This window comes from Gekko japonicus, unplaced genomic scaffold, assembly GCF_001447785.1.
Source record: "Gekko japonicus isolate JY-2015 unplaced genomic scaffold, Gekko_japonicus_V1.1 scaffold6, whole genome shotgun sequence".
Classification (NCBI taxonomy): domain Eukaryota; kingdom Metazoa; phylum Chordata; class Lepidosauria; order Squamata; family Gekkonidae; genus Gekko; species Gekko japonicus.
In genome coordinates, this window is record NW_015166417.1 from 382,185 (window position 1) to 407,564 (window position 25,380).

At 44.1% G+C, this 25,380-nt stretch overlaps 1 protein-coding gene across 1 annotated transcript in view; it reads left to right on the forward strand.

The window, feature by feature from the left end:
- GPD2 (glycerol-3-phosphate dehydrogenase 2) overlaps positions 1 to 25,380 on the forward strand; it is a 139,403-nt gene that overhangs the window by 25,621 nt on the left and 88,402 nt on the right. Inside the window, exons 2-3 of the mRNA XM_015411566.1 lie at positions 3,300 to 3,409; positions 24,845 to 25,016. Coding sequence (XP_015267052.1) covers positions 3,308 to 3,409; positions 24,845 to 25,016 — 274 coding nt within the window. The 5' untranslated portion in view covers positions 3,300 to 3,307. The remainder of the gene's footprint in view (positions 1 to 3,299; positions 3,410 to 24,844; positions 25,017 to 25,380) is intronic.

Below are 25,380 nucleotides of genomic sequence, written 5' to 3' on the forward strand. Positions count from 1 at the left end.
CCACTGGGAGCCAGTGTAGCTGGCGCAGCGCTCGATGTATATGTGCTGTCCGTGACATTCCCGTCAGAACTTGCACCGCCACATTCTGGACCAGTTGGAGCTTCCAGGTCAATCTCAAGGGTAGACCAAAGTAGAGCTAGTTACAGTAGTCTAATCTGGAGGTGACTGTTGCATGGATTACTGTGGCCAGATCAGGGCACGACAGGAAAGGAGCCAGTTGCTGAGCTTGGTGTAGATGAAAAAACACTAGCTTGGCAGTTTGAGCAACCTGGGCCTCCATACTCAAGGAAGGGTCCAAAATCACTCCCAAGCTCTTGATGGATTCTGCTGGTGTCAAAGGCACTCCATCAAGAGCTGGTAACCTGTGCCCCAATCCTGAAGGCCCTACCCCCCCCCCAGCCTGCTCTGTTTCAACCACCCAACCACAGCCTCCAAACCAACGGCCAGATTATCTGGGGTGGCATCTGGGTGGCCATCCAATAACAGATAAAGCTGGGTGTCATCAGCGTACTGGTGACTTGGGCGCATATAAATGTTAAATAACATCAGGGAGAGAAGCACCCCCTGAGGGACCCCACATAATAGGGGGTATCTGGAGGACACAGTCTCTCCCAGCGCCATCCTTTGTCCCTGGCCATGGAGAAATGAGGTGAGCCATTTAAGGGCTAACCCCCGAACTCCTACATTGGCGAGGCGGTGGGCCAAAAGATCATCATCAACCGTGTCGAACGCTGCTGTAAGATCTAATAGTCATAGCAGTGCTGACCCGCCCTGATCCAGCTGTCGTTGGAGATCATCTGTCAGGGCAACCAACACCATTTCCATCCCATGGCCAGGGAGGAAGCCAGGTTGGAATGGGTCCAATGCCGATGTTTCATTCAGGTAATCCTGGAGCTGTTCAGCTACCGCCCTCTCAATTACCTTGCCCAGATACGATAAATTCGTGACTGGGTGGTAATTGGAAGAATCAGAAGGATCCAGAGTTGTTTTTTTCAATAACGGTACAACCACAGTCTCCTTGAGGCCCTCCGGATAACCCCTGTTTCCAGGGATAAGTTGACAATAGCCCTCAACAGGCCCTGTATCCTCTTATCACTGGCCTTTGCCAACTACAAGGGACATGGGTCAAAGAGGCATATAGTTGGCCTAACATCAGCGGGAGAGAGTAGGCTGAAGGTGTCAAAAGTAGAATCCAAAGATGACCAACAGGCTTCCCATTCACATATTGTATCAACATTGGCAGGTAGGTTGTGGCAGAGTGACAAGACTTTCATAAACGTCCTATAAGATGTTCTTGTAGCCTTGTCCCGTACCCGCCGCCAAACTCATTCAAGTCGTCTGAGTTCTTGTTTCATCCCCCTGAGCTTGATGGTATACCAGGGCAATGATTTACCATGAGAGCGCAGAGGATGTCAGGGGGCTACCTCATCGATGGCTTCAGAGAGACAGAAATTCCAGTCCTCTACCAGCTCATCTAATGAGGCGCCAGAAGGCATTGGATCCCACGGAGCATTCTGGAATCCAGTCGGATCCATTAGTCTCACTGCCTAGACAGGGGCGGGCAGGAACACCCAGCTGGGCCTTCAAAACCAAGTGGTCTGACCATGACACTTCTTCCATTGAAGTCAGATCCACAGCTATCCCCATCCCAAAGATCAAATCCAATGTGTGGCCAGCTTGATGGGTGGGACCTGATACAAATTGGGTAAGCCCTAATGCTACCATGGGTGATACCAGGTCTAAAGCTGGAGTGGAGGCTACAGCCTCATCAGCATGGACATTGAAATCCCCAAGAATTAATAGCCTTGGGAATTCCAAGGCCCAGCTGGCTACGGTCCCCAAAAGGCTCAGCAGGCTGTTTGCTGGTGTGCTAGGTGGCTGGTACACCAGACAGACAGCCAAGCTCACCTCAGTATCTCATACAAGGCCTACACAATCAGTGTTGGTGATCTTTGGGGTGGGGAGTGGTTTGAAGGAGAAAGCCTCCCGGATGAGTAGGGATACCCCACCTCCCCTGCCCCCGAGTTCGGGACTGATGGAGGACAGAGTAACCGGGGGGGGGGGGGGGGCTAGTTCTTGCAAGGTGACAGTTTCACCCTCCCATACCCAGGTCTCGGTCACGCAAGCCAGATCCACATCCTGCTCTGTCAGATAATCTTGCAGCGTCTTGATCTTATTATTAATGGATCTGGCATTGCACAACATCAGTGTTGAAGGGGAGTTTATGAGAGGTAGTGTGTGCTGTTGGGCAGTGAGAAAGGAATAAAAACAGTGTACCATCATATGGGTGCATTGTTAGAAAAAGCCTCCCAACTTAATCCAGCGAACTACGCTTTTGGTTTCATGGTTTTTCTAACATGGACTACTCCTTTATTATGGCAACAGTCAGTAATACGTTGCAAGGAGATGTATGGTGCAATTCAGAACAGAGGCAGCATGTAATCCTAAAACTCATGGCCATAAACATATAGGATGCTATAATGATTATCAGTGGCAATTAGTGGACCTTCAGTTCCACTTGCTTTATCTCTTACCGCAGTCTGAGTTACTATCAGAACAATCCTAACCAGAGTGACAACAGGCTTAGAAGGGAGCAGCTCTTTTTAGAATTGCACCATATATCTCCTTGCAATGCATTACTTATTGTTGCCATAATAAAGTAGTAGTTCCATGTTAGAAAAACATTGTTTCCTATAAGCAGTGGCATGTAATCTTAAAGCCACAGCCAATCACATGTAGGCTATTGTCATGATTATCAATGGTAATACGTGGACCTTCAGTTCCACTTGTTTTATCTCTTACCATGGGCTGAGTTTCTGTCAGTGCGATCCTTACCAAAGTAACAGCTGGCTTAAAAGCATGTGTCCTGGCTATAAATGTGTGCATGTTTATGGAGTTTGCTTACTTCGTGCCTGATTTACACATGGAAGGATTATGGAAACTGAGCAAATCAATGGGAGAACAATTCTTGAGACCTGGGCCTGAACCCCCATCATATATTTTCACCCCAATATTCCCACAAGTGTTGCAATTTTAGCCACCTACAAATCTTGCTGCTGATTAATACAACCTAAGTGTTAATGTAATGTGATCTTCATAAAACTCCTATTAACAAATGAATTTAATTATTATCCCACCATAGGTCTTAAGAGTGTCATGCTATTTGCATTGGTAAGGAAAGATCCTAAACCCCCTTTTGTATTTTTCCTAATAGTCACAGTTTTCTGATTTCTTGTTTCTGTTTCAAACCAGTATTGTACATTGTATTGTACAAATTATTTTCCTTTTCTTTTTTATAGTATAAAAAATGGCTTTTCGCAAGGCAGTGAAAGGATCTATCCTTATTGGAGGAGGCGCTGTGGCAACTGTGTTTGGTCTTTCACAACTTTCTCAGTATAGGAAAAAACATGTAAGTAATAATTTATTTTAAAAAAATATGCACAGAACTTTTGTAACAGAAGAGTTTGAAACTTTTTGCTCCTTTGTTGTAAGTGGTACCAGACACTGCAGAAGAAAGGAGTCCTGTCCACCCTGGGATGTGAGGTACCAAGTGACTCAAGATGGAAGGTGCTTTCACCAAGATTGGAGTTAGTCGTATAAACAAGGTGGCCAAAACTCTCTCTAGATCTCATAGATCCTCACTCTGTCCTTGAAGGCTGCAAGTTGTGAAATTGCTGATTTGAAAGCTGTGAAAGATTTTTAAGGGACTTGAGACAGAGAGGATATATTCAGCCTAATATGCACACTGCTTTAAGGCAGGCTTCCATGAGACTGTATATGCCAGACTACAAAATACATGGGTGGCCTGTCAAATGTAAGTCACGCATGATTGAATTACTGTCCCTGTTCATCCTTGAAACACTAGCCTGTGGAGGCCCGATTTCACTGTGAGCCTAGCTCTTTTCAGACATTATTTTTGTGATGCTGTGGACATGTATACAGGATGGGTGCACTACATCTGATCTTCCAATGTGTGCAGTTGCCTTTTCTTCTGAAAGAAAGATTACTCTGGGGTCTGGTCTGCATGTTCCAAAGCTGGAATATATGTGTGTTGCCCCTTTCAAAAGAAATGATGATTACATGTCTCAGGAATTTGTGTGTAGTGCATTTGTCCCATACACACATTCATAGTACCACAGATGTGATGTCTGTAAACGGTTTGTGTGTTGAACATGGTGTAAATATAGAAAGTCACATAGGAATCAGTCCTGAGTTAATGTTGTTACTTAGCATTGGGTTTCTTCTGTAGCAAGTTGTGTTTTCTATCACTTCGCACAGGCAGAATAGGGGAGACTGCACAAATTGCTCTGGGCATTGGATTTTAGCTGTCATTCAGTACATGAAAAAGTAACTGCTGTGTTTATCTCTTGGGGCTCATTTATGCAATCGGAGTTTCTTGGAAATGTGGTGGTGATGAGGTTGTTTCAGGGGATATTAGTTTGTTGTTGTTATCACATCCGCAAACCAAGTTTATGCAGATAGGGAACTGCAAGGTTTTCCAAGTTACCATTCACTGGATTGGATCCTGTGGAAGGGATTTACATCAGCAGCATAGGACTCCATTTGTTCCCCATCTTGCTTAGCTCAAAGGTGGCTTAAAATACTTTTCCTGTGGGAGATGGCAATCCCATGAGCAGCATTGGGGTGAATCCGTAGTGGAAGGAGAGGTTCAGCAACAACTTCCAGCTTCTATGAGTGGAAATCGACTGTTTCATGCAACTCACTGTTGATGGTCAGTGGGCCACTACAGTTATTGCAGAGGGTGATGTCACCATCACAGACCACACTTAAATGTTTCAGTGTCCTCTGTGTGGGCCCTGTAATGTATAATGACCCTTAGCCTCTTCTGTTTCTTAGGGGCTACTCTGTTTTCAGCCAGCTTCCTCATATTGTAGCTATTAACTGCATTATTGTTCAGATGACCACTTGCCCTGGGATGAAAGGAAGGTCTCTGGTTCTGTTTCAGCTGTCTTGAGCTTCCAGTTCAGTCCTTGGATCTGTAAGCAAACTGGAGGAAGACATAAAGTGCAGGGGTTGTTATCTTCAGTGTCTGGTAACACCCCCTCCCCATAGTTACAAGCAGCATTTAGAAGTGATTTATTAGATGTGTGAGAATCTATAGGTGGGTGAATGCCTCAGGAAGACAATATGTACATAATACAGTTGTGTATTCTCTAAAGAGAAAGCATTCAGCTGTGTACATGTTTACCTTGTTCAGAGGCAAGGTGACTAAGCTATAAAGACATGCAATACTTGAATAGGTATAATCTCTATGTAGTTGTACATGTAACCCACTTTTCTTTCATACCTCAGATCTGGTTGTGATTAGCCAGCCAGGTATCTGAGCAATTTTGCTTTGTTGAATTGTTCAGTGGAAGGGGACTTGTATGAATGTTTGTGTCATTATAAACTATGGAAGGTACCACAGGATTCTTTGGGCCCATTCTGCTGCTGTTTTCTTTCTCAAGTTCTAGCTGAAAGGGAGGTGGAGAAGAAGAATCAGGCCCCTTGACTACACATTCTCTCTCCCCCCTTATCAAGAAGGTACCAAATGAATGGGGAAGATCCCATTTTTATTAATACATTTGCTTTGTAAACCTACATATTTCCTGACAGTGCTTAGTCTTAGGTAAACAATCACTTTAGCAGTAGAGTGGAGGTTGAACGTGCAGACATATGCACAAATACAGGTTCAGGGAGAGATCAGGAGGGAAGGCTCTTGTATATTGGGGGGTGTACATGAGACACCGTTGCCACCATGTACAGGTCTTTGCCCACCCAAGCCAGTCCAGGAATGGGAGGGAATCCAGTACTTTTTAGTACATTAAACAACAAGCCACGAGACAGTCTGTACCATCTCTGGTCTTCACAACAATTTGCCACCAGAACCTCTTTTCACTAGTCCCTGCCTTTCCTAAGGGAGAGATTCCAAACCCACATGCCTTCTCCAGTGATGTCTTTTGATAACATGCTATGTCTTGTTTCCTGTTGCAAGCCAAATGGTGGGAGCCACATGGCCTCAATAGACATGCCATAAACCCACATTCTTTCACACTTTCATGCCAAACGCCAGACCTCATGGCTACACTTTCTGGCCCACATGCGACTAGTCACGTAGACCATGAAGTAGCTGGAGTTTGGGGTCAGATGATTGCAGGCGGGGTCCCAAACTTATAGCCTATCCCCACACGCAGCTATGGCAACCAATAATTGGGCACACCCACACCCACTCGCAGTTGGCTGATAGCCACATCTAATTTGTGACTGGAATTGGGGTATAATTGTTTTGATCCCTATGGAGTGCTCCCTTGCTTAGCTCTCCCTTCCTCCTCTGTCAGTTTGTTTTATTGCACCTGAAAATGCTGCCTCTTGAGAGACAAAGAGTTGCTTTGTGACTTGGAGCGCATGGTGTGCAAAAATGGGATTTCCCTTCAAAATCCCTTGGTACTGGGACTGTCTTGGACTGAGGAATATGCTTGACGTGGTAACTATGAATCATTAATGTTTAGTTAAGGCAAACAGCCCTAGCCTTTGTTATTTTTGTAATCTCTGGTAGTCTATGCTAAGCTCTGTACTAAATAAAGATCTATCTTATTGCTAAATTGTCTTTGATGTTGTAACTGAATTCCAAGGCTAAATCCTGTGGCCTCAACGCTCCCCATATACGCTACCATTGGAGAGGAAAGGTGTGCATCTCTGGAGTGAGTTCCTAAGGTGTTCTGTCCCAGATGCCAACTAAGGGTTTGGAATCTCTCCCTTAGGAAAGGCAGGGACTAGTGAAAAGAGGTTCTGGTGGCAAATTGTTGTGAAGACCAGAGATGGTACAGACTGTCTCGTGGCTTGTTGTTTAATATACTGAAAAGTACTGGATTCCCTCCCATTCCTGGACTGGCTTGGGTGGGCAAAGACCTGTACATGGTGGCAGCGGTGTCTCCTGTACAGGGGGAGAAGACCTGAGGTGCATAGGAAAATTGTGTTCTTAATTTGACCATGCCACTCTCCAGAATCTGTGGGTACTGAGGGCTAGTCTAGTGTATTGCCTTGTGTAGTCAGTGAAGATGGCAACAGAGAGTAGAATGTGGCTGAGACTGGCAGTTAAGTTGAAAAGAAGAAAGCAGCCTGGATCCTTTAAGCTGTAAGGGGGTCAGTTTCGTCCTGCAGCTTAAAGAATAGAAAGAAGTTGTGATCACAGCTTGCATTACCACAGCCAAAATGGACCTTCAGCGTTCTGTTGCTGAGGGGTTCAACAGAATCACCAGGCAAATGGAGTTGCTGCTAAACAGAGGTTAGTGCCTGATGTCCCAGCTGGAGAGGAGTGAGGGGTAATTAAAGGTGAGGGGGAAGAGAGGGAGAGAGGTGAAGATAGGCTATGTAGAAGGACTGGAAAAGAGAAAGGTGAGTTATGGTGGGAATTGAAGAGGTCGGGAACAGTGTTCCCTCTAAGCTGCAGAGTGTTGTGAGCAAAAGTTTTGCTTTGTGAGCCAAAAGAGCTACTAGTATTAAAGTTGTAAGTCTGATTTGACTAGGGTTGCCAACCTCCAGGTAGAGCCTGCATTTCTCCAAAAATTGCAACTGATCAGCAGATGATAGAGATTGCTCCCCCTGGAGGAAATGGCAGCACAGGAGGGAAGAATCAGTGGACGCTGGCATCCCTACATCCAAGTCAGAGGTTTAATAACTATTCCACATACATATTAATTATTCATTCCCCCCCCATTGCCTTGAGCCAGCCCATTCATGTTTTTGCTTTATCAGGAAGAAAGCTTGAGTCATCAGGAAGAAAGCTTGGTGGGGGAAAGGGAGGCTAGCAACTGGGCCTTCACTCACACCCAGAATGAAGAGATGCCAACCAAGACTGTAGTCCAACCTCCAACATAGGGAGCACAAGACATCTGCCACAAATGAAAACTGTCAGAAGGGAAAGGGTTAAAATGCCCTGGCATCCTCTGGATGCATTTCTCTCTCTCTTTCTCTCACACACAGATACACACACCTGCAGTCTTAAGTCTTATTGGTGGGAGATTTGAGACTGCAATGTTAAATATTAGTTTACCAAATATAAAGTTTGCCTTCCCACATTTCTAAAACCTATGAATTGAAATGCATCTCTGGTTGTTATAAAAATAGATTAGGAACGCTCCCATTATTGAAAGAAGTTCTCAACATTTACTTCAGCTCTTCTGCAACCATTTATCCCAGATCCCTCCTTTCTCCTACTCATCTGTCTTCCTACATTGGCTTCCATCAATACTTATGCCACTTTCTCTCCCCTGCAACACACACCAGCTCCCTTTCCTGATATCCAGGGGGAAGCAATGATTTAACCCCTGCAAAAAATAGAAAACCTCAATTGGCAAGACCAGTCATGCTGTGGAGGTCATGGGAAGGAGGATAGGTCCAAGAGACCTATAAGGATATGAAGTTGGGACTTCTTTGGGTTGCTAAAAGAAATCGGGGCTTGTGGGCTGGACAGATAAGATCCCAAGTTATGCATCAGAATCCCTCTTTAAATTTAAGAACATGAGGAAAAGGCTGCTGAGCAGTTTTTCTTTACTTGAGCCGTTAAATCTGGGACCACTGCACAACTTCCATGACCATCAGTTTCAACACTGGGGCTCTCCTTTCCATCCTGGGGCTGTCCTTCTAGTCCCTTACACAGAGAATTGCACATGAAAAACTTCTACAGGTTCCACACCAAGTTGTTGTCTGCCTCAGCTGTCTCCCCCCAGTCATTTTCTGTAAATTTGTGTAGAATGAGGATTCCCCTCTAAAATGTATCTAAAGCTTATACCCAGAATTAAACTTTGTTGGTCTTAAAAGTGCCACTGGAATCAAACTTTGTGAAATAAATGTTGTTAGTTTTTAAGGTGCCACTCTAGGGTTGCCAACCTTCAGGGAAGATCACCCAGAATTACAACTGATCTCCAGACCATAGAGCTCAGTTCCCCTGGAGAAAATGGCTGCTTTGGAAGGTGGACTCTATGGCAGTATACCACCACTGTAGTCCCTCCCCTTCTCAAAACTCTCTCCTGGCTTCACCCCCAAATCTCCAGGAATTCCCCAACCTGGAGCTGGCAACCCAATGCTAGACCCGTTTTATTTTGCTGTAATAAACTAACAGAGCTGTCTCTGGAATACCACTCTCCAGGCTGTCATTCAGCACCCCCAGAGACAGTTATTCCCCTCCTAGGGACTGACCCCTCAATCCCAGGGCTGTCATTTTGCTCTCTGAGCTGTCATTCTAGATCAAGCATGCTCACCCTGCTCCCACGGGTTCTCCTTCCTCTCTCAAAACGATCACTGCACATTGAGAGCATGCATTCCAGCCACAGGGGCCCTCCTTCTGCCCCCCAGGGCTACCAGAGAATCCATGACTGGTTTTTCTGGCACCCGTTGCAATCTTTTGGTGCGTTCCAACGGCACCTATGGGTATTCCTGGCTCTCCCCTTCTTAATAATGGACATTCTTGTTATTTGTGCTTCCCATTGCAAGTTATGTCTGCCTCGCCCACCCCATCCTGTATTCTCTCTGGGAGCCCACGTGGCAGTCACAGTCATTGCAAAGAGACAGGGCAGCTTCCGCGGTCCTTGTCACAACAGCTGCTTGCCCAGCGGGGTCTGGAGGGGGCAGCAAGAGCCTGCAACAGGGGGGCAATCTGGAGAGTTGCCCACCTCCCCATCCAGCCCCCATGTGGGCCCTCCCCCCTCTTTTCCAAAGGTCTCACCAAAGGGCAGGGGATCTGCATTGACGCCCCCTGTTTCCAACTTTCAGCTTTGCAACCACGACCCCTCCCCGGCTCCCCTGCTTCCCAAACTTTCCAGATATTGGACCCCATATTGTGACTCTAATTTGTGGGATGATTTTCTCTCCCCCCACCTCATATTGATGACTGCAGTAGAGATCAGGCCCTCCAGCCAAAAGGGGGGGCCTCTCCAAGGGGACACAAGGAGTTTGGAGAAGGGGCTGGGAGGGAACCCCGTTGCTTCAGCCAAGCCCTGTGTTTGTAAGCCTCTTCCCCAGCGTCGGTTGATAGTCTAATGCAGACCCCAGGTTACTTGCAAGAGGCAACACGCACGCCTTTCCCTGCTCCAAGGTGGGTGCACGCAAAAGACTTGGATCTGTAACAAAATGCAGTAACAGTTAATCTTTCTGGAATCCCCCTTCCCTCTGAAGATGCATGCGTGCACACAAAACCTTATGCCTCAATTAAAACGTCATTGGTCTTAAAGGTGTCATGGGACTTCGACTTTGTTCTCTCTTGTGTGTGGGTGCTCTCTCTCTCTCTCTCTCCCCCGCTCCCTTTTTCCGTAAAGGAAGAGGAGGTGGGAGGAGCCAATGGAGAGAATGGAGGCTAGGCTTTGTATCTCTCCCGCGCAAATGAGAGAGGCAGCAGCAGCCCCAGAGAAGGAAGCACGCAGGAGAGAATTTTGTTGCCCTGCACTCAGGCAAAAATCCATGCGGTACAACCTAAAAATTAGTGCACCAGTGCACCCTAGCACAACTTAGTGGGAACAAATGTTCTGAAGGCAAATATCCTTTCCATTTCTCCCTATCTGCTGCACAACTTCTCTGCCATCTAATCGGGTAATGTAAGCTGTGGAGGAAACTGCCTGTTGTCGTTTAAGGAATTTTAAGTTGTGTACAATTGTGTGTGAGAGAGACAGAATGTATATTCTAGGGGAGGCATGCTTTCCTTAAACCTGTTTCCTTTATAGGGTCTGCCCCATTAGAGCTTAAATAATCATTATGCAGTTACCCAAAGGGGCAGTCTCCAATTAGTTGGGGGGAATTATCAAAAGGAGATGTGCGAGAGGAGGGGCAACTGGGATCTCCACCTATGAATATGGGAACTTGTCCCGATGAGAACTTTTGGAAATAACCAGGTTGTTATTAATGGGAAAGGTTTTTATTGGAAAAACCAGAGGGAAAAAACAGAGTGCACACAGCGAACACATTCAAGAGCTATCTAGGGAAATCAGGGAGGAAAAGGAAAGCATTGTAGGGATGGGTAATAATTACCGGTCTTTAAGAGATCCACGAAAGCAAAAGGTCGAAGACGAAGTGGCCAGCATTTTGGGAAGCGAGAGGGAGGACCCACATCTGATAACCCTACAAACGTTGTTTGAGTGGTGCTTAATCAAGGATAATGGGTAAAGGGGAAGCTGCGCTTGGGTGTCGATGAGTTTATTCCTCAGTGTATCAATAGATTCTGGGTGACTTATTGTTCTGAGCTGTGCATGTCTCCAGGGCAAGGAGGGGGACGTAGCTAGCCAGCCTCTTTACTCACGGCTTGAAACTGATTTCACAGGCCGCTGCCTGACTGGCATCCATTTTGGCCCAAGTAGTTCCCTACACTTACGGTTTTAGGGCAACGTATAGAGAAGTGCTTTTGCCTTAAGCTGCCCCCAGCAGCAGTCAGGGAAGGGGTCCGACTGCTAACGATGTGAGAGTTTATTTTATTTGTGTGAGTGTCCTGCATCTTATGGGGGGAGGCAATTTTCCTTATCATAATATGCAATGTGCACACAATCTAGCCAAGCCCGGGGAGAGCTGCTAGAGTTCCTATGCTCCAGGTGGATGCTTCTGGGTTTGAACAGATACCGGTTGCAGGGAGCCAGGCTACTTGCTGGAAAGGAGATGAAAAGGCGGAACATTTTCCTACTCTTTTCTTGCCACTTTCATCATGGCCTGCAAAACTGTTTTAAAAAATGAGTTTGGACTTGTAAATCTTCTTTGGGAGCTCATACTCTGAAGTTGCCTTGCTCCACAATCACTAGATATACAGAACCATTTTATGCAACCTTCATGAAAGCTTGTGACATGAAGGGCTTGACAAGAGAATTGCATATGATTTTTTCATGCTTTCACATCATTGTAACGCGTATATCCATTGTGCATCCTTGTTCCCTTGTATCTACTGCCCATACATACCCAATCTAGGACAGCAGGTGGAATATAACCGGCAGGATTGACACAAAGAAGGGGACAGCCCATTTACAGTGTTGACATATCTAAGCTGTGGGCTTGTCCAGCAGCTGAACTGTCCTCTTTTTAATAATGCTTGCCAATCAAACAGATGACAGGGCAAAAGACCTTCCTGTCTGAAAGATGCACAAAGGGATGTTGCCGCAAGATGCACTCTAATTGGCTGCCCATTCCAGGAGGTCTGTGGCTTTTTCTAAATGAGTCTTTTCAGCACTCACCAGCACTGAGAGAAGACATAATTCAATTAGCATACACACAGATTGTACCCTATATCCCTGAGAAATCTCTAATTTACTCTGTAATAAGCTAGCTTTCAGTCTTATGCCACTCACCCATCTATTTTGGGAAATCATAGACTGAATTGGTTCCTAAAGTAGCTATGTTAACTCACAAACAAAGCATTATATCAACACATTTTGGATGTATAGTGCTAGTATTCAAATAGCAAATTACTTGTTATCAGAGTGGTGTGCAGATTTGCTAAATACAAATGTTGTATGAAAGTTTAATTGCTGTGGACTTTACAAAAAAAGGCTGGTCAGTCCTGTTAATCTTTTAAAAAACATGCAGCCCAATCTATGCATGTTTACTTGTAAATTAGCACCACTGAATTCACTTGAGAGCTGTGTTCACTGTAATCTGCGGAGCTACTCATTTTTGTGTAGTGTTTATATAAATGCTTTCTTGTGTAATTTTTTTTTAATGGTTGAAATATCTATAGGTCTCTGCTTCTTTCTCAGTGTCCCTGTTCTGGAATGGGATGTGTGTGAAGGATTAGATCTCTGTGTGTGTGTATGTAAAGCAGTGTACACCTTACCTTCTTGGTTTTCTGTTGAAACACAGGAAGGCCTCATCTCCCTGTTAGTACAGATTTCCTTAACTTGGCAAGAAAGGAGAATTGTTCGTTTAGGATGTCTGAACTGAGCTTAAGGTTACTATTGCATAGACAATGGCCTGGAAATGAAAGTCACTTTGCATGTTCACATTACAAGGTGGTTACTTTCCCAAAACATACCAATTGCCTGTGTTCTGACATGGTTGCGTTAGACATTTTTGCTCTTTCTTTTCCTATAGTCATATTGTTCTGTTCCTGCTAATCACCATCTGCTTCACTTAGGTTTTAACCCTATCTTTTCCCTTGGAAGGATGAGGAGACCTGGATGTGTGGGGAACTCCTTTCCCTCCACTTTTGGCGGCAGGAAGTCCAGCTTTGTTCCAGAGGGGAGGTGTTGCCCCATTCTCCTTTCAGTCTTCTCTTCCTGCCAAGGGAGAAGGCAGGGTTTTTTTTTCTGGGCTCCGATTGTTTTGTTTTCAGAGCTCTCTTTGAAGTCCACTGACTTGATTTGCAACTAAGTGATCTCCCCTTCTCACAAAGCCATTAAGGTAATGCGCTTAGCTCATTAGAGCCAAGGGGATTAACAGAGCTGCTAAAAAGCAGCAGGGAGCAAAAAGACAATGGAGCCATCTTCTGACACGGAACTTCAAGTGGTACTCCATACCTGGCCGATCGCAAAGGGCCTTAGATAGACCCACCAAGCCTCCCCCCATCAGCTTCCTTTTCTCTCTCCTCCATGGTGAGTGAGTCGGTTAAGAGACAAGGTGTTGGTGAGAGCCAGAGAAGTGGCGCACTTTCTTCTCACCAAAATGTTCCTGCCTCTTTCTCCCCTGCAGTTGGGTTGTGTAAGGATGCAGTGGAGCTGGAGGAGGAGAGCCCTGATCCTCCCTTCTCAGGAATTCCAGAAGGCTTCAAACAGTGGTTGGAATCTTTTATAGAAGGAGCTATGGCTAGAAGGGATTGCAGCAGATGCATATGCTTGCACTCTCCCCTCTTCCCCCCCCCCAATCTAATAAATCTATTCAACACAAGGGAATACCTCTCTAGGAAGGGCAGGATCCTTCCAAGGTCCCCACCAAGGCTACAAAAAAGCAAGCATCGACCTTCACTCACCACTCGTGTGTAGACCATTCACCTAATACAGATAATTCTCCTGTTTCCTCCAATAGTGACCCTCACCTCTCTGAAAAGAAAGGTCAGATCAGTGATGAGGATCACCCCTGCCCAAGCAGCTTTTTGCCATGAGGACTTGATGTCATTAATTGCCCCTGCTCTAAAATTTCTAAAACTGTCTGCTCCCACAGTGGATCTTCCATGTCAGGAGGAAGGTTCTGTCTCAGAAGGTGATGAGGAAGTCATGCCCAGAAGTGGGTTCCATCTTCCCTTTCCGTAAGATTTTTGTCCAGGAACTGAGAGATGAATGGGAAGAACCTATTCATTCCAGGTGTCTCAGGCCAAGAAGCGCTATGCCCTTCCAGCTTCAGTAGACAAACTGCTACATGTCCTGGTGATGGAAGCCCCTGTTGCTAATATGACATCTGATTTGGACCTTCCCAAAGAAGCAGGAGGAGTACTTAAGGAGGCTGCAGATCACAGGAGTGACACAGCCCTTCGCAGAGCTCATGAGGCCAATGCCCTCTCTATCAAGGCTTCAATGGCTTCTTTCTATCCTGTGCATTGTATCTGTGGCTACACAAGATGCAGAGGGAGTTCTTTGATGTCCCTCCTAAACTGAGTTCCTACCTCCAGAGGTTAGAGAAGGCCATGCTTTTGTAGCTGATGCTACTTTGAACACGGTTCAGTTTTTGGCAAGGTCCGTCAGCGCTACCGTAGTCTCCAGGCACAAGCTGTGGCTGAGAAACTGGCCAGAGGATGCTTCATCCAAGGCTTTAGTGTCATCTTATCCTTTCAAGGGTTCCAAACTCTTTGGAGACAAGCTGGAAGACATTCTAATTGAGACTAAACAGAGGAAGAAGGTCCTCTCATATTCAGACCATTGGGACTCCAGGAGAGGATCCAGACCTATGAGCTCTTCCTTTGTGGATCTAGGGCATTTGGATTATCAAGAAACTTCCTGAACAACAGGACATTTTCCTGAAATTGCAACAGACCTTCCTACAGGTTCCGGCCTTCATCATCTAACCCCCAATCAGGCAACCCTCAGGCCAGACATTCCAAGGATAAGACCAGATGCTCCAATCAGAGCTGATACCACTTCCAAAGGTGTGGGAGGCAGACTGCAGGAATTGGCTTCTCAGTGGATACAGTCCAAGATCGGTGGGTCCTCCAGACAGTCTCTTTGGGTCTTCAACTAGAGTTTGCCTCACCACCTCCGAGAAGGTTCCTGCAGTCCCCTCTGTCTTCCACTCAAACAAAAGTCTGAGGGGTTTTTCAAGCTACCTGGCATTTTCAGGAGCTGGGGGACATAGAATTGGTCCCCTCAAATCAACGTGAGTTAGGTCTATACTAAATTTTTTTGTGGGTCCAAAGAGGAATGGGAAATGGCACCCCATTCTGGATCTCCAGTTGCTAAACCAGTCTCTGAAGCTCCATTGATTCCGGATGGAGACTCTCAAATCCATTGTAGAAGCCTTGAACAGGGGGGATTTCCTGTCTTCAGTAGACCTCACTGAGGCATATCTGCACATTTCTGGTTTGACCTCCTCACCAGAAGTTCTTGAGTGATTCTGTTTGTCCTGGTGTCAGCTCTCAGGACTTTCACCAAATTGATGGTATTGTTAGTGGCAGCCCTTTGGAAGAATGCCCTACACATTTATCCCTATCTGAATGACCTGCTGAGTTCAGCCTCCAAGGAGAAGGGAGCAGAGGACCTTCAGAGGACAGTAAGCTTTCTTCAGAGACCTGGGTTTGTCATAAACTTTGAGAAGAGCTACTTGTTGCCCATACAGGTATTAATCAACTTGGGGCAGTGATAGATACATCAGGGGATACTTTTCTTCCCACAGGAGAAGGTGCAAGCAATAGCTATCATAGCACAGAATTCCCCAGACACCATGTTCCTTTCAGGCCTCCTGGGCCACTTGGTCTCAGCCATGGTCCCATGGGCAAGAGCACACTCAAGGGATTTGCTGTGGTTACTTCTGCCCTGGTAGGCAGCAATAACAGTGAAATGTCATTGGAGTATTCTGGTTCTGACAAGGTGAGATCATCCTTAACTTGGTGGATCAATCTCTTCAACCTTTTGAAAGGCAAATCCTTCCTTCTCACACCAGGGTGGGTGGTGACAATGGATGCCAGCCTGGGGGTGGAAGACTCACATGGAGTCAGCTTATATGCAAGGGAAGGGGTCCCTTCAGGATCAGTCCAAACCTATAAATTGGCTCAAATTGAGAACCATTTCCATGGCCCTCCATAATTTTCTTCCAACCATCGAATCCTCATCAGTGTGCATCAGGACCAACAACACGATGGCAAAGGCCCATGCGAACAGATGGGGAACCAGGTTGAGGAGCCTTCAACACAAATCAGCAAGGCTCATGAGGTGGTTGGAATATCACCTGCACAGTTTAAGAGCAGAATACATTCAGGGCCTGGTCAACAGGGAAGTGGATTGGCTGTCCAGATCGACCCTGGATACAAACACAAATCCCTGAAATCATCAGTCTTCAGCCAACTAGTAGACAGTTTTGGCTTGCCAATCCTGAATCTCTTTCCCCCCAAGAGCAATGTGAAGGTGCTGAAATTTTCCTCCAGGTACCTCTGCCCCAGGCTGAAGGGATGGATGCCTTCCAACAAACTTGGCTGGAGGGCTTACTCTATGCATTTCCTCCCATACCATTTCTACCTCGAATCCTCCACAAAGTAAAATAAATGGGAGCTCAGGTTATTTGTGTTCTCCATTTTGGCCCAGGCGGCTGTGGTTCCCAGGTCTGGTGAGTCCTGTCAAAGGGGAACCTTGGACTTTTCCAGTTTCAGCAGACCTCCTGCAGCAGGAACCATTTGTTCATCAGGACCCAGGGAGCCTCAAGTTAACCACCCGGCTCTTGAGCACAGGTCACTAGAGCAGTTTCAACTCTCAGACTAGGTGATTCAGACTATTCTAGCTGCCAGATGTACATCTACGTCTAGAATCTATGATATGTGGAAGGCCTTCCAATGCCAATGTGCTGAAAGTCATGCGGAGAGTTTGAATTCAGCTCTAAAAGATGTATTGCTCTTCTTACAGAGTGGGCTGGACAAAGGCCTATGTCCCATTATGTTAAAGAGACCGTTGGCAGTGCTAGCCACCATCCTAACAGATTATGTGGGTCACCCAGTCTCTTCATATCCACTGACTAAGAGATTCTTGAGAGGAGTGTCTCTCTTCCGTCCTCCTACAATACGCAGGTTTCCAACTTGTAGTCTTACCTTGGTCCTGAAGGCACTGACTAGAGATCCATTTGAACCACTTTATAAGGTTCTTTGAAGGCAACAATGTTAAAGACCGTTTTTCTGGTCTCTGTGACTTCAGCCCATAGGGTCTCAGAATTAGGAGCCCTCTCCATCAGAAAGGGCCTTTGTGTGTTCCATCAAGACAAGGTGGTTTTGACTTCCGCAAATCCACTGAAAATTGGGAATACAATCATAAAGACTTTAAAGGCTATCCCATTTGAAATCCGTCAAAAGAGGAAAGGCTACAAGAAATTGATCTCATTTCTTCAAACTAATGGAATTCAGTACAGGTGGGCGATTCCTGAAGGTGTAATTTTTAAAGTCAACGATAAAAGAGAGAAGATTGACTCCATCTTTAATGCTAAGGAATTTTTTAGACGTCAGCTTCGGCTAGAAGAAGAAAAAGATGAAGAATCCAAGTCAAGTGACTATGCTACTTCGGGAACGGACGAGGACTCTGTGGGGGAAGCGGGTGCGGGAGCGGGAGCAACGAAAACAGTGTATGACTTTAGGGATAGAAAACTGAAGTTAGGGCAGAAGGACTCTGTAAATTGCTCTTTGAAGTAAAGAAGATGCTCAAGAAGTACTCTCACAAAGATTAACTTACTAATATAGAAGATGTGTTAAACAAGAACTTCACAAGTATATTGTATCACTAACACTTGTCTTACTAACATTTAGATTAACATGGAAAGGATCTCCTACTCTTGGGTTTTTAGTTAGTGTGGGTATCTTTCCTTTATCCTTAGATGTAGTCCCCCTTCCTTTATGTTTCGTTGTAGTAAATAGTCTTATGAAAAATAATAAAAATACCCTCTTGGGGGTTTAAAAAAAAAGACAAGGTGGTTTTGCAGTTAGATCTGATTTTTTTTGACCAAGGTTTATTCCACTTTCCACAGATCTGAGGAGACCTGCCTCTCTACCTTTTGTCCTAATCCATCACGCCAAAAAGAAAAAGAATGGTGTATTCTTGATGTCCATAGGGCTCTTTGCATATATAGTTTTAGAACTAGACAGTGCCACTCTAACATGGGTAAGAGAGTAACCAACTCTACATTGAGTAGATTGATGAAACAATGCATCCTTTTAGCCTACCAGTCATCCAGTATACCTCTCCTGAAGGATATTACAGCCCACTCTGTTAGGAGCTTCCATAGATGAGATATGTAGTTCAGGAAGTGCTAGAAGCTCTGTGAATCACTGATTCCTTGGTAGCTTAATTTTTTTAAATGATCGTCTCAAAATGCTGAATTATGTCTCTCATACCAGATGATTTGCTTGTTTTGCTACATGATTTGCTACATGCAGTTTTGACCTAGTACAGGTCCATGTGCATGTTGGCATGGAATTTCAGTTTCTTGGAAATCTCATGTTATAAAAGGGGGGGGGGGGAAGCAAGCTTCTAGTGGTCTTTGTGGTTATAAACATGGAACTCTGCAGCTACTGTCAGCAAAAAACCCTGTAGTCTAGGGGAGACATATCTTCTATACTGTTGGTAATAACAGGTCATAAACTTAGGGTCATTTGTCTTTGGTTTTTCTAGATTGTTAGACAGGCACTCCTGCATTTCTAGATTGTTATCCAGGCATGGGATAGATCCTGTGTAAGGATCCTGCTTGCATAAAACCTGTCTTTGACTCTTCCCTAGAGGTTGGGTAGAATCCAGCCAGGACTTAATTGTGGCAGACCCAGTCCTGACAGTGTAATCCACACTTCGGCGTCTGACCTTTGCCCTGCTTGACTGCCTCCCCCTCCCTTGTGTCGTCTGTTTATATTTATTTACTCATAAATCTTCCTGTGTCTCACTTCCTTGTACTTTACAAATATTACAGTTGTGTTGCTTCCTACATAAGAATAAATTCTGAAAGACTTCTTCCTCCAAAAGGAGTACAGGAACCTTATGGAAAAGTTTGCTTAAATTGTAATGGCTTGCAGTAGCCTGTAGTGGTGATGGAACTTGATTTTTGGTTGAGCGCATGAGACACCAAGAAAACAGGGTTGAAGACACTTACCAGGGAGCAACTGAATATACTGTACCATACATAAAAGTGTGCCCCCTTATTCTAGTTGCCTGAAAAGGCTTTCCTGGTAATATAGCCTTGTTACTGTTATTCCCTGTGTATTTATTAAACAGTTTACAGAATGGGAGAAGCAAACCACATACAAGGGAGATATATTGCAGTAGCTTAGTAAATGGACAAGGGCAGCCGGGTTGTGTTAGCAGGTGTTGGTAAGACAATATTGTATTTTGTCTTGATTTTGGAGTTAAGTTACATGAGTAATGATCTATTTGAAGCAGCAATATCTAGAAATACTATTTCTTGGTGTACACAGAGAAGCTATAGGGTGTCTGTCACTGTCATTGATTGCTTCATAAGTTGGATACATTTATAATTTTGTCCTCCCCTTCTGCTCTGATTTTTAGGTTCTGTTATAAAGATCTAGAAAGAACCTAGATGGATTTCAGATTTTAGCTAAGCTAAGCCTCAAAAATAGTTTAGACAGTAGTAAATCCTCTGCACTGAACATCGACAGGAATATGGCAGTGTGATAGAAGTAGTGTTTGATCCTCAGCCACCATGTTGAAAGTAGCCACATCTATATGGCAGTTCGTATGAATAATGGGATTAAAAACAGGCTCCTGCTAAATCTTCACCAAGTGACTGCAGCTTTCAGCGCTACTATAGATCAGTCATTATTTTCTCTCTAGTACCACATCCATGGAGGGGGGAGGATTTAATGTTTGAATCATCACTCTGTCCACGAACCAGTTGCCAATCCTAGGGTTCAACTGTGTTACATGTGAAGAAAAACAATGATGTAGTTGTCTTGGTATTCCTGTTAGAAAAGGAGAATCTCCAAGGACTTTTTCTTGGCTTCTGCAGTACTATAGCAATATGTAGGAACGTCGCACAGAATCTTCCTTATCCAAAGAGGCCAGGCTTGCAGCAACAAGGGCCAGGTCTTTCTCAGTGGCGGCTCCTATCTGATGGAATGAGCTCCCGGAGGAGATCAGGGCCCTGCGGGACATTTTGCAGTTCTGCAGGGCCTGTAAGATGGAGCTCTTCCGCCAGGCATATGAGTAGGAGCCGCCACTGCCACTACCACCACCGTTTCTCCAGAAAGTGTTACCGCCGGAAGACCTTGAAACATCCAACTGTGGCCCTAGTTTTCTCCTCTGCTATGCAAAATGTGGGAGTTTTCTCTTCTCTTCCGTGCATCCTGATAGTATTGATTTTTAACTGTTTTTATTCATTTTATATACTGTATACTATATATATGCACTTTGTGCTCTTGTAAGCGGCCCGAGCCCGTTTGCTGGAAGGGTGGGGTATAAATGCAATGAAAATAATGGGCTGGCCCCTGCTCTGATCATGACTATAAGCTTCAGCTAGATTTCTATGTCCTGTTCTGCATTTTAGCTTAGATTAGAACATGGAAGAAAGTTAATATTGCTGGCATAGGTTGACTGGATCTGTTTAAGGTTGCTGAAATATTCATGTGACTTACCACCTGTCCTCCATACCAGTCTTCAGTATCTTCTTTCATGCAGTAGAAATTAGTAAGGTATCATATTCATTGTGCACAGTCCAAAATGCAAATGTCACTTATCAGACATTGCTAATATCTCTGCCTTGGTATAGAATTGGCAAAGTTTAAGCTTTCTAACATGAAATAAAATTTGTGATAAAAACACGCGCTGTGGTGTTTCTTAGTAGGTACTGTAATATCCTTTAGATAACATCTAACTCTATAGAAGAAATGAATTCAAATTGACCCACAGAGTTTATATAAAACTCAACCAGTAGATACATAGTGTGCAGACATCACACCAATCCCTGTATGTTCCTGATGAATTATCCTGATTTATTCTCCTGCACTACTTGCCATGTGGAGCCAAGATGGAAGGTTTCTTTGTTTAGGAATTCTTTGATAGGATCACACTTTTGGGTAACATTTGAATTTGGGTGCATTACAGAGCTATCCTAAGTAGGTCTACCTAGAATCCTACCCAGGTCTTTTCAGTGAAAAGTATTCTTAGGATGGCACAATTTGTTTCTTGCCCACAAAAAAGGGTTGTTTTTTTTTGGGGGGGGGGGTTTCCAAATGATTGAAACACCCGAATACACCCAAGCACCCAAACTACAAGTTTTGTGTTTAGAATTGGGGGGGCGGGAGCTCAGACTGATATCAAAGTCTGATATAGTTTATTGCATAACAAGAATATAGTTAGACATATGTAGCATTTACACCAAGTTTAGCTAGGCATCTGAAAATTATTTGCTGGTTTTTATTATTTTGGAATTGAAATAATTGTAGGTTTTTAGTGATTTTATAAAAATTGTTCATCATCCTGTACACTCTTTAGTAGAAAGGCAATTCATAAATACTGTAAATAAGCAATTGTGTGTGTAAAGTGCCATCAAGTTGCAGCCGGCTTGTGGCAACCCCAGCAGTGTGCTTTCAAGACAAGTGAGAAGCAGATATGGTTTTCGATTGTCTTCCTCTGCAGAGTCTTCCTTGGTGATCTCCCATCCAAGTACTGACCCTGCTTAACTTCTGAGATATGATGAGACTGGGCTGTACTATGTGGCCTTCCCTGCCAAATATACAGTTACATACATCCACACATTCATATGTTGGTGTCAGCATCAGCAATATTTTTTTTTGGTGTACTTAAAAAGTTCTACCTTTGCATGTTCTTTAGACAAACTCTGTCAAAACATTTCCCCCCTTAAAAGTCCTATAATGTATGTGAATTATTCAGGTAGAAAAAGGTTATTGGTCCCCTTTAGACCTTGGTTTGGAAAGCTTGATGTATGCTTCGCTTGTGAGTTGCCTTTAGGCTAGAGGTGCATGTGTAAATGAGTGGCATGCCCAGATAGAACAAGAGTGGTTAAGGTGCTGGAAAAACCAGCAGGTTTTATTTTGTGGCCTTTGCATTTTAAGTAACTCTCTGTGTTATTAAGGTACTTGGCAGCAGACCATTGTATATGAGCTAATCAGCTTAATAAGTATCAGAGGTGGATTACAACCTGGAATTATGGCCGTCTTAATGTAGATCATACAGTACATAACTAATATTATTAAGATTTCTATTTAATGTTAATTGGAAAAAAGCATCTCACGTTCCAGAGCAAGCCTATTTTAAAGCATTATGAAAGACTTTGGTGCTCACAAAGTGATCACATTGGTTGATGTAATTTTGGAATAAGAGCAGTACCGTGGCTTAGAAGTAGAGCATCTGCTTTGCATGCAGAAAGTCTCAGGTTCAATCCCTGGTATCTCCAGTTAAAAGTATCATATAGTCAGCCAGCGTAGTGTATTGGTTAGAGTGCTACACTATGGTTTGGGAGACACATGTTTGAATCCCTGCTCCGCCATGGAAGCTTGCTGGGTGACCTTGAACCCGTCACACACACGCAGCCTAATTTACCTCACAGGGTGTTGTGAGGAATAAATGGATGAGAGGAGAATGATGTAAGGTTCTTTAGGAGAAATGAGAGGTATAAATGCAGTAAATAAATAAAATCCATCTGAGACACTTGGAGAGCCACTGCCAATCAGCATAGACAGTATTGATCTTGGTCTGACTCAGTATAAGACAGTTTCATGTGTTCAGTATTTTCCTTAAGGATCTCTAAAGCATAGACATTATGTAAGTGATCTTTACAACAAGTCAATATTATCTGCATGCTACAGATGGGGACTGAACACTAATGGCTTGCTTAAGACTCCGTAGTTTGTGAGCTGATGCCTGAATTGAAACTTGAACTGGTTCTCAGTTTATTATCTCAAACACTATGTTCTAGTTTTCCAGAGTACAATTACAGTACAGTTTTCCAGAATACGTATTGATCAATCCTACAGAAACCAGTCCATGTTCAGGACTGGGGGGTAAATGTTCCATTCAGAACCAGTAAATTGGTGCAGAAAGCTTATTTTTATACTGCATTTCCTAAACAGCTTGAGCCATATTGAACCAGTGATCCCCATGTGTAAAAGGCCATTGCTCATATGGAGGTGCATTTATTTGACAGGCGTGTACAGTTGTCTGTCCATAGATATAGACGCAGTGGGTTGGAGTCACCTGTTTTTTAGCTGGTGAAAAAGAAGGGAGTTCTTTTAAACTCCCTAAAAGCAGTGATGGGGATCATGGGATCTGAATGGACTATATGGGAGAGGGGCTGTAATGAGGGACATTGGGTGAGACTGAGCAAAAAGAACTATCAAGATCCAACCCTATGTGTCCTAGTCCATACTCTTTCTCCAGTAACAGTGGCTGGCTACTCAGGCTTACATATTTGAAGAAGGGGAACAGGCAGTTTCCTCATACACACAACAGGATTATCGTGTGTTTGCATATAACAGAGGAGAGGAGAATGATGTAAACTGCTTTGGGTGAAAGGCAGGATATAAATAAGTGAATAAAAACCAGTAGCTTTATATGCACAGTCCCCACCACATGCATAGCCAAGTTTCTGGGGTGGTGACCTTATATCAGCATATTGGTCAGTTTAAGAAATGTTGTTTATATTGGTATTAAAGTAAATCAAACACATTTTCAGTTGCAGAATTAAAGGTTGCTTCAATTGTTGCTTTACATGGATTTTAAGACAGTGATAAGTGTTGTTTTCCTGTCAGTTTCCTTCCTAGGCACTAAATGTTAATAAAATGGATGCACATTTAATTATTGTGTGTGAGGGGGGGGAAGCATTTTTGTGGGCATGGACCCAGTATGCTACAAAATGTGTAATTTCATTTATTTTTAATTTTTGCACAGTTGGTGAACTTTTAAAACGTGTCTGTTTGAGAGCAGATTTATGCTATACGTTTAAAACCCAGGTTCCAAGAGCACACATTTTAAATAGTAAAATAATCCAACCATATGAAGCTGCTTTACACGGAGTCAGACCTTCCAACTTCGTGTTGTCTAATCTTACTGGCATCAGCTCTCCAGAGACTTGGGCAGGGAAATAGCCATCCCAAAACCAGTTACCAGAGATCCTTGAACTGGGAGATGCTGAGGATTGAACCTGGGGCATTCTGCATGCCAATTCCAATTGGGAAGTTTCCAGCTGGGAAAACAGGCCATTTTGTGTCAGGAAAACAGTGCAGGGTGCATGGCTGTGGCCTCTTTTCTTGATTGCTGTGGTCCTGATCCAAATGGGGCCTTGTGCATCTGGCAGTTGAGTTCCCAGTAGAGAACTTGTACACACGCATAGATTGTGAGGACCTGGGGAAATATGTAACGTGTGTATTCTACCATTTAAACTAAGGTATTTTAAATATACCATGTCTAAAAGGTAAAGTGTGAATTGGCTCACTGTATTATATACTTTAATTTGTAAGTATAAAATTCAGAAGTCTGGTTTATTTTAATAGTTTATTGATCACTTATGTAGTGCTCTTCAAGTAGACAAAGCACTGTTACGATTTTGGCAATCCTTGTAATAGGCACCAGTTTTATTAAAGCAGTTGAGGTTGAAAAAAATAGGCTGTCTGTGGCTATTCGTGGCACATGTGAAAGTTGAATCATAGACTTTTCTGCTTGTGCCTGATGACTGTGCTTCTTTCCTGGTTTCACTGTTACATATGAATCGTAACATGTTGCCTTTTTTATCTTTGCAGGGTCATCTTGCATCTGTTGAAGCTTCAGAATGTAAGACCCTGCAAATGCAAAGCCACCTTCCTACCAGAGAAAGTCAGCTCCAGGGTCTGCAGAACACCAGTGAATTTGACGTTCTTGTAATAGGTGGAGGCGCCACAGGATGTGGCTGTGCCTTGGATGCTGTTACGAGAGGTGAGTCCTGCAAGTCTGGAGATTTCACAGTGCCGTAGATCTTTCTTCTGAAACTGGTAGATATGGATAATTTGGATGTAGTTAAGACTCTCCCAACAACATCTGCCTTCAAAGAAGTGGATGGCTTAAAGCTGACTTAAAAGACTGACTTTTAATCTTGTTGGCCTTCATAGTTGCATTTCCAAAATGTAAAGGGTGCAGCGGCAAAATGCCTGCTGTCAAAGGGGGAGAAGATCACACCGTGCAAAAGCACTGTATAAAGCATCCCCCCCCCCCATTCTTCCAAAGTAGAATTTGCTGCAGGTTAATACCAGTTTTTCTTAGTATGGGAAAAAAACCAAATCTTGTTTTCTGCCTGCTAATA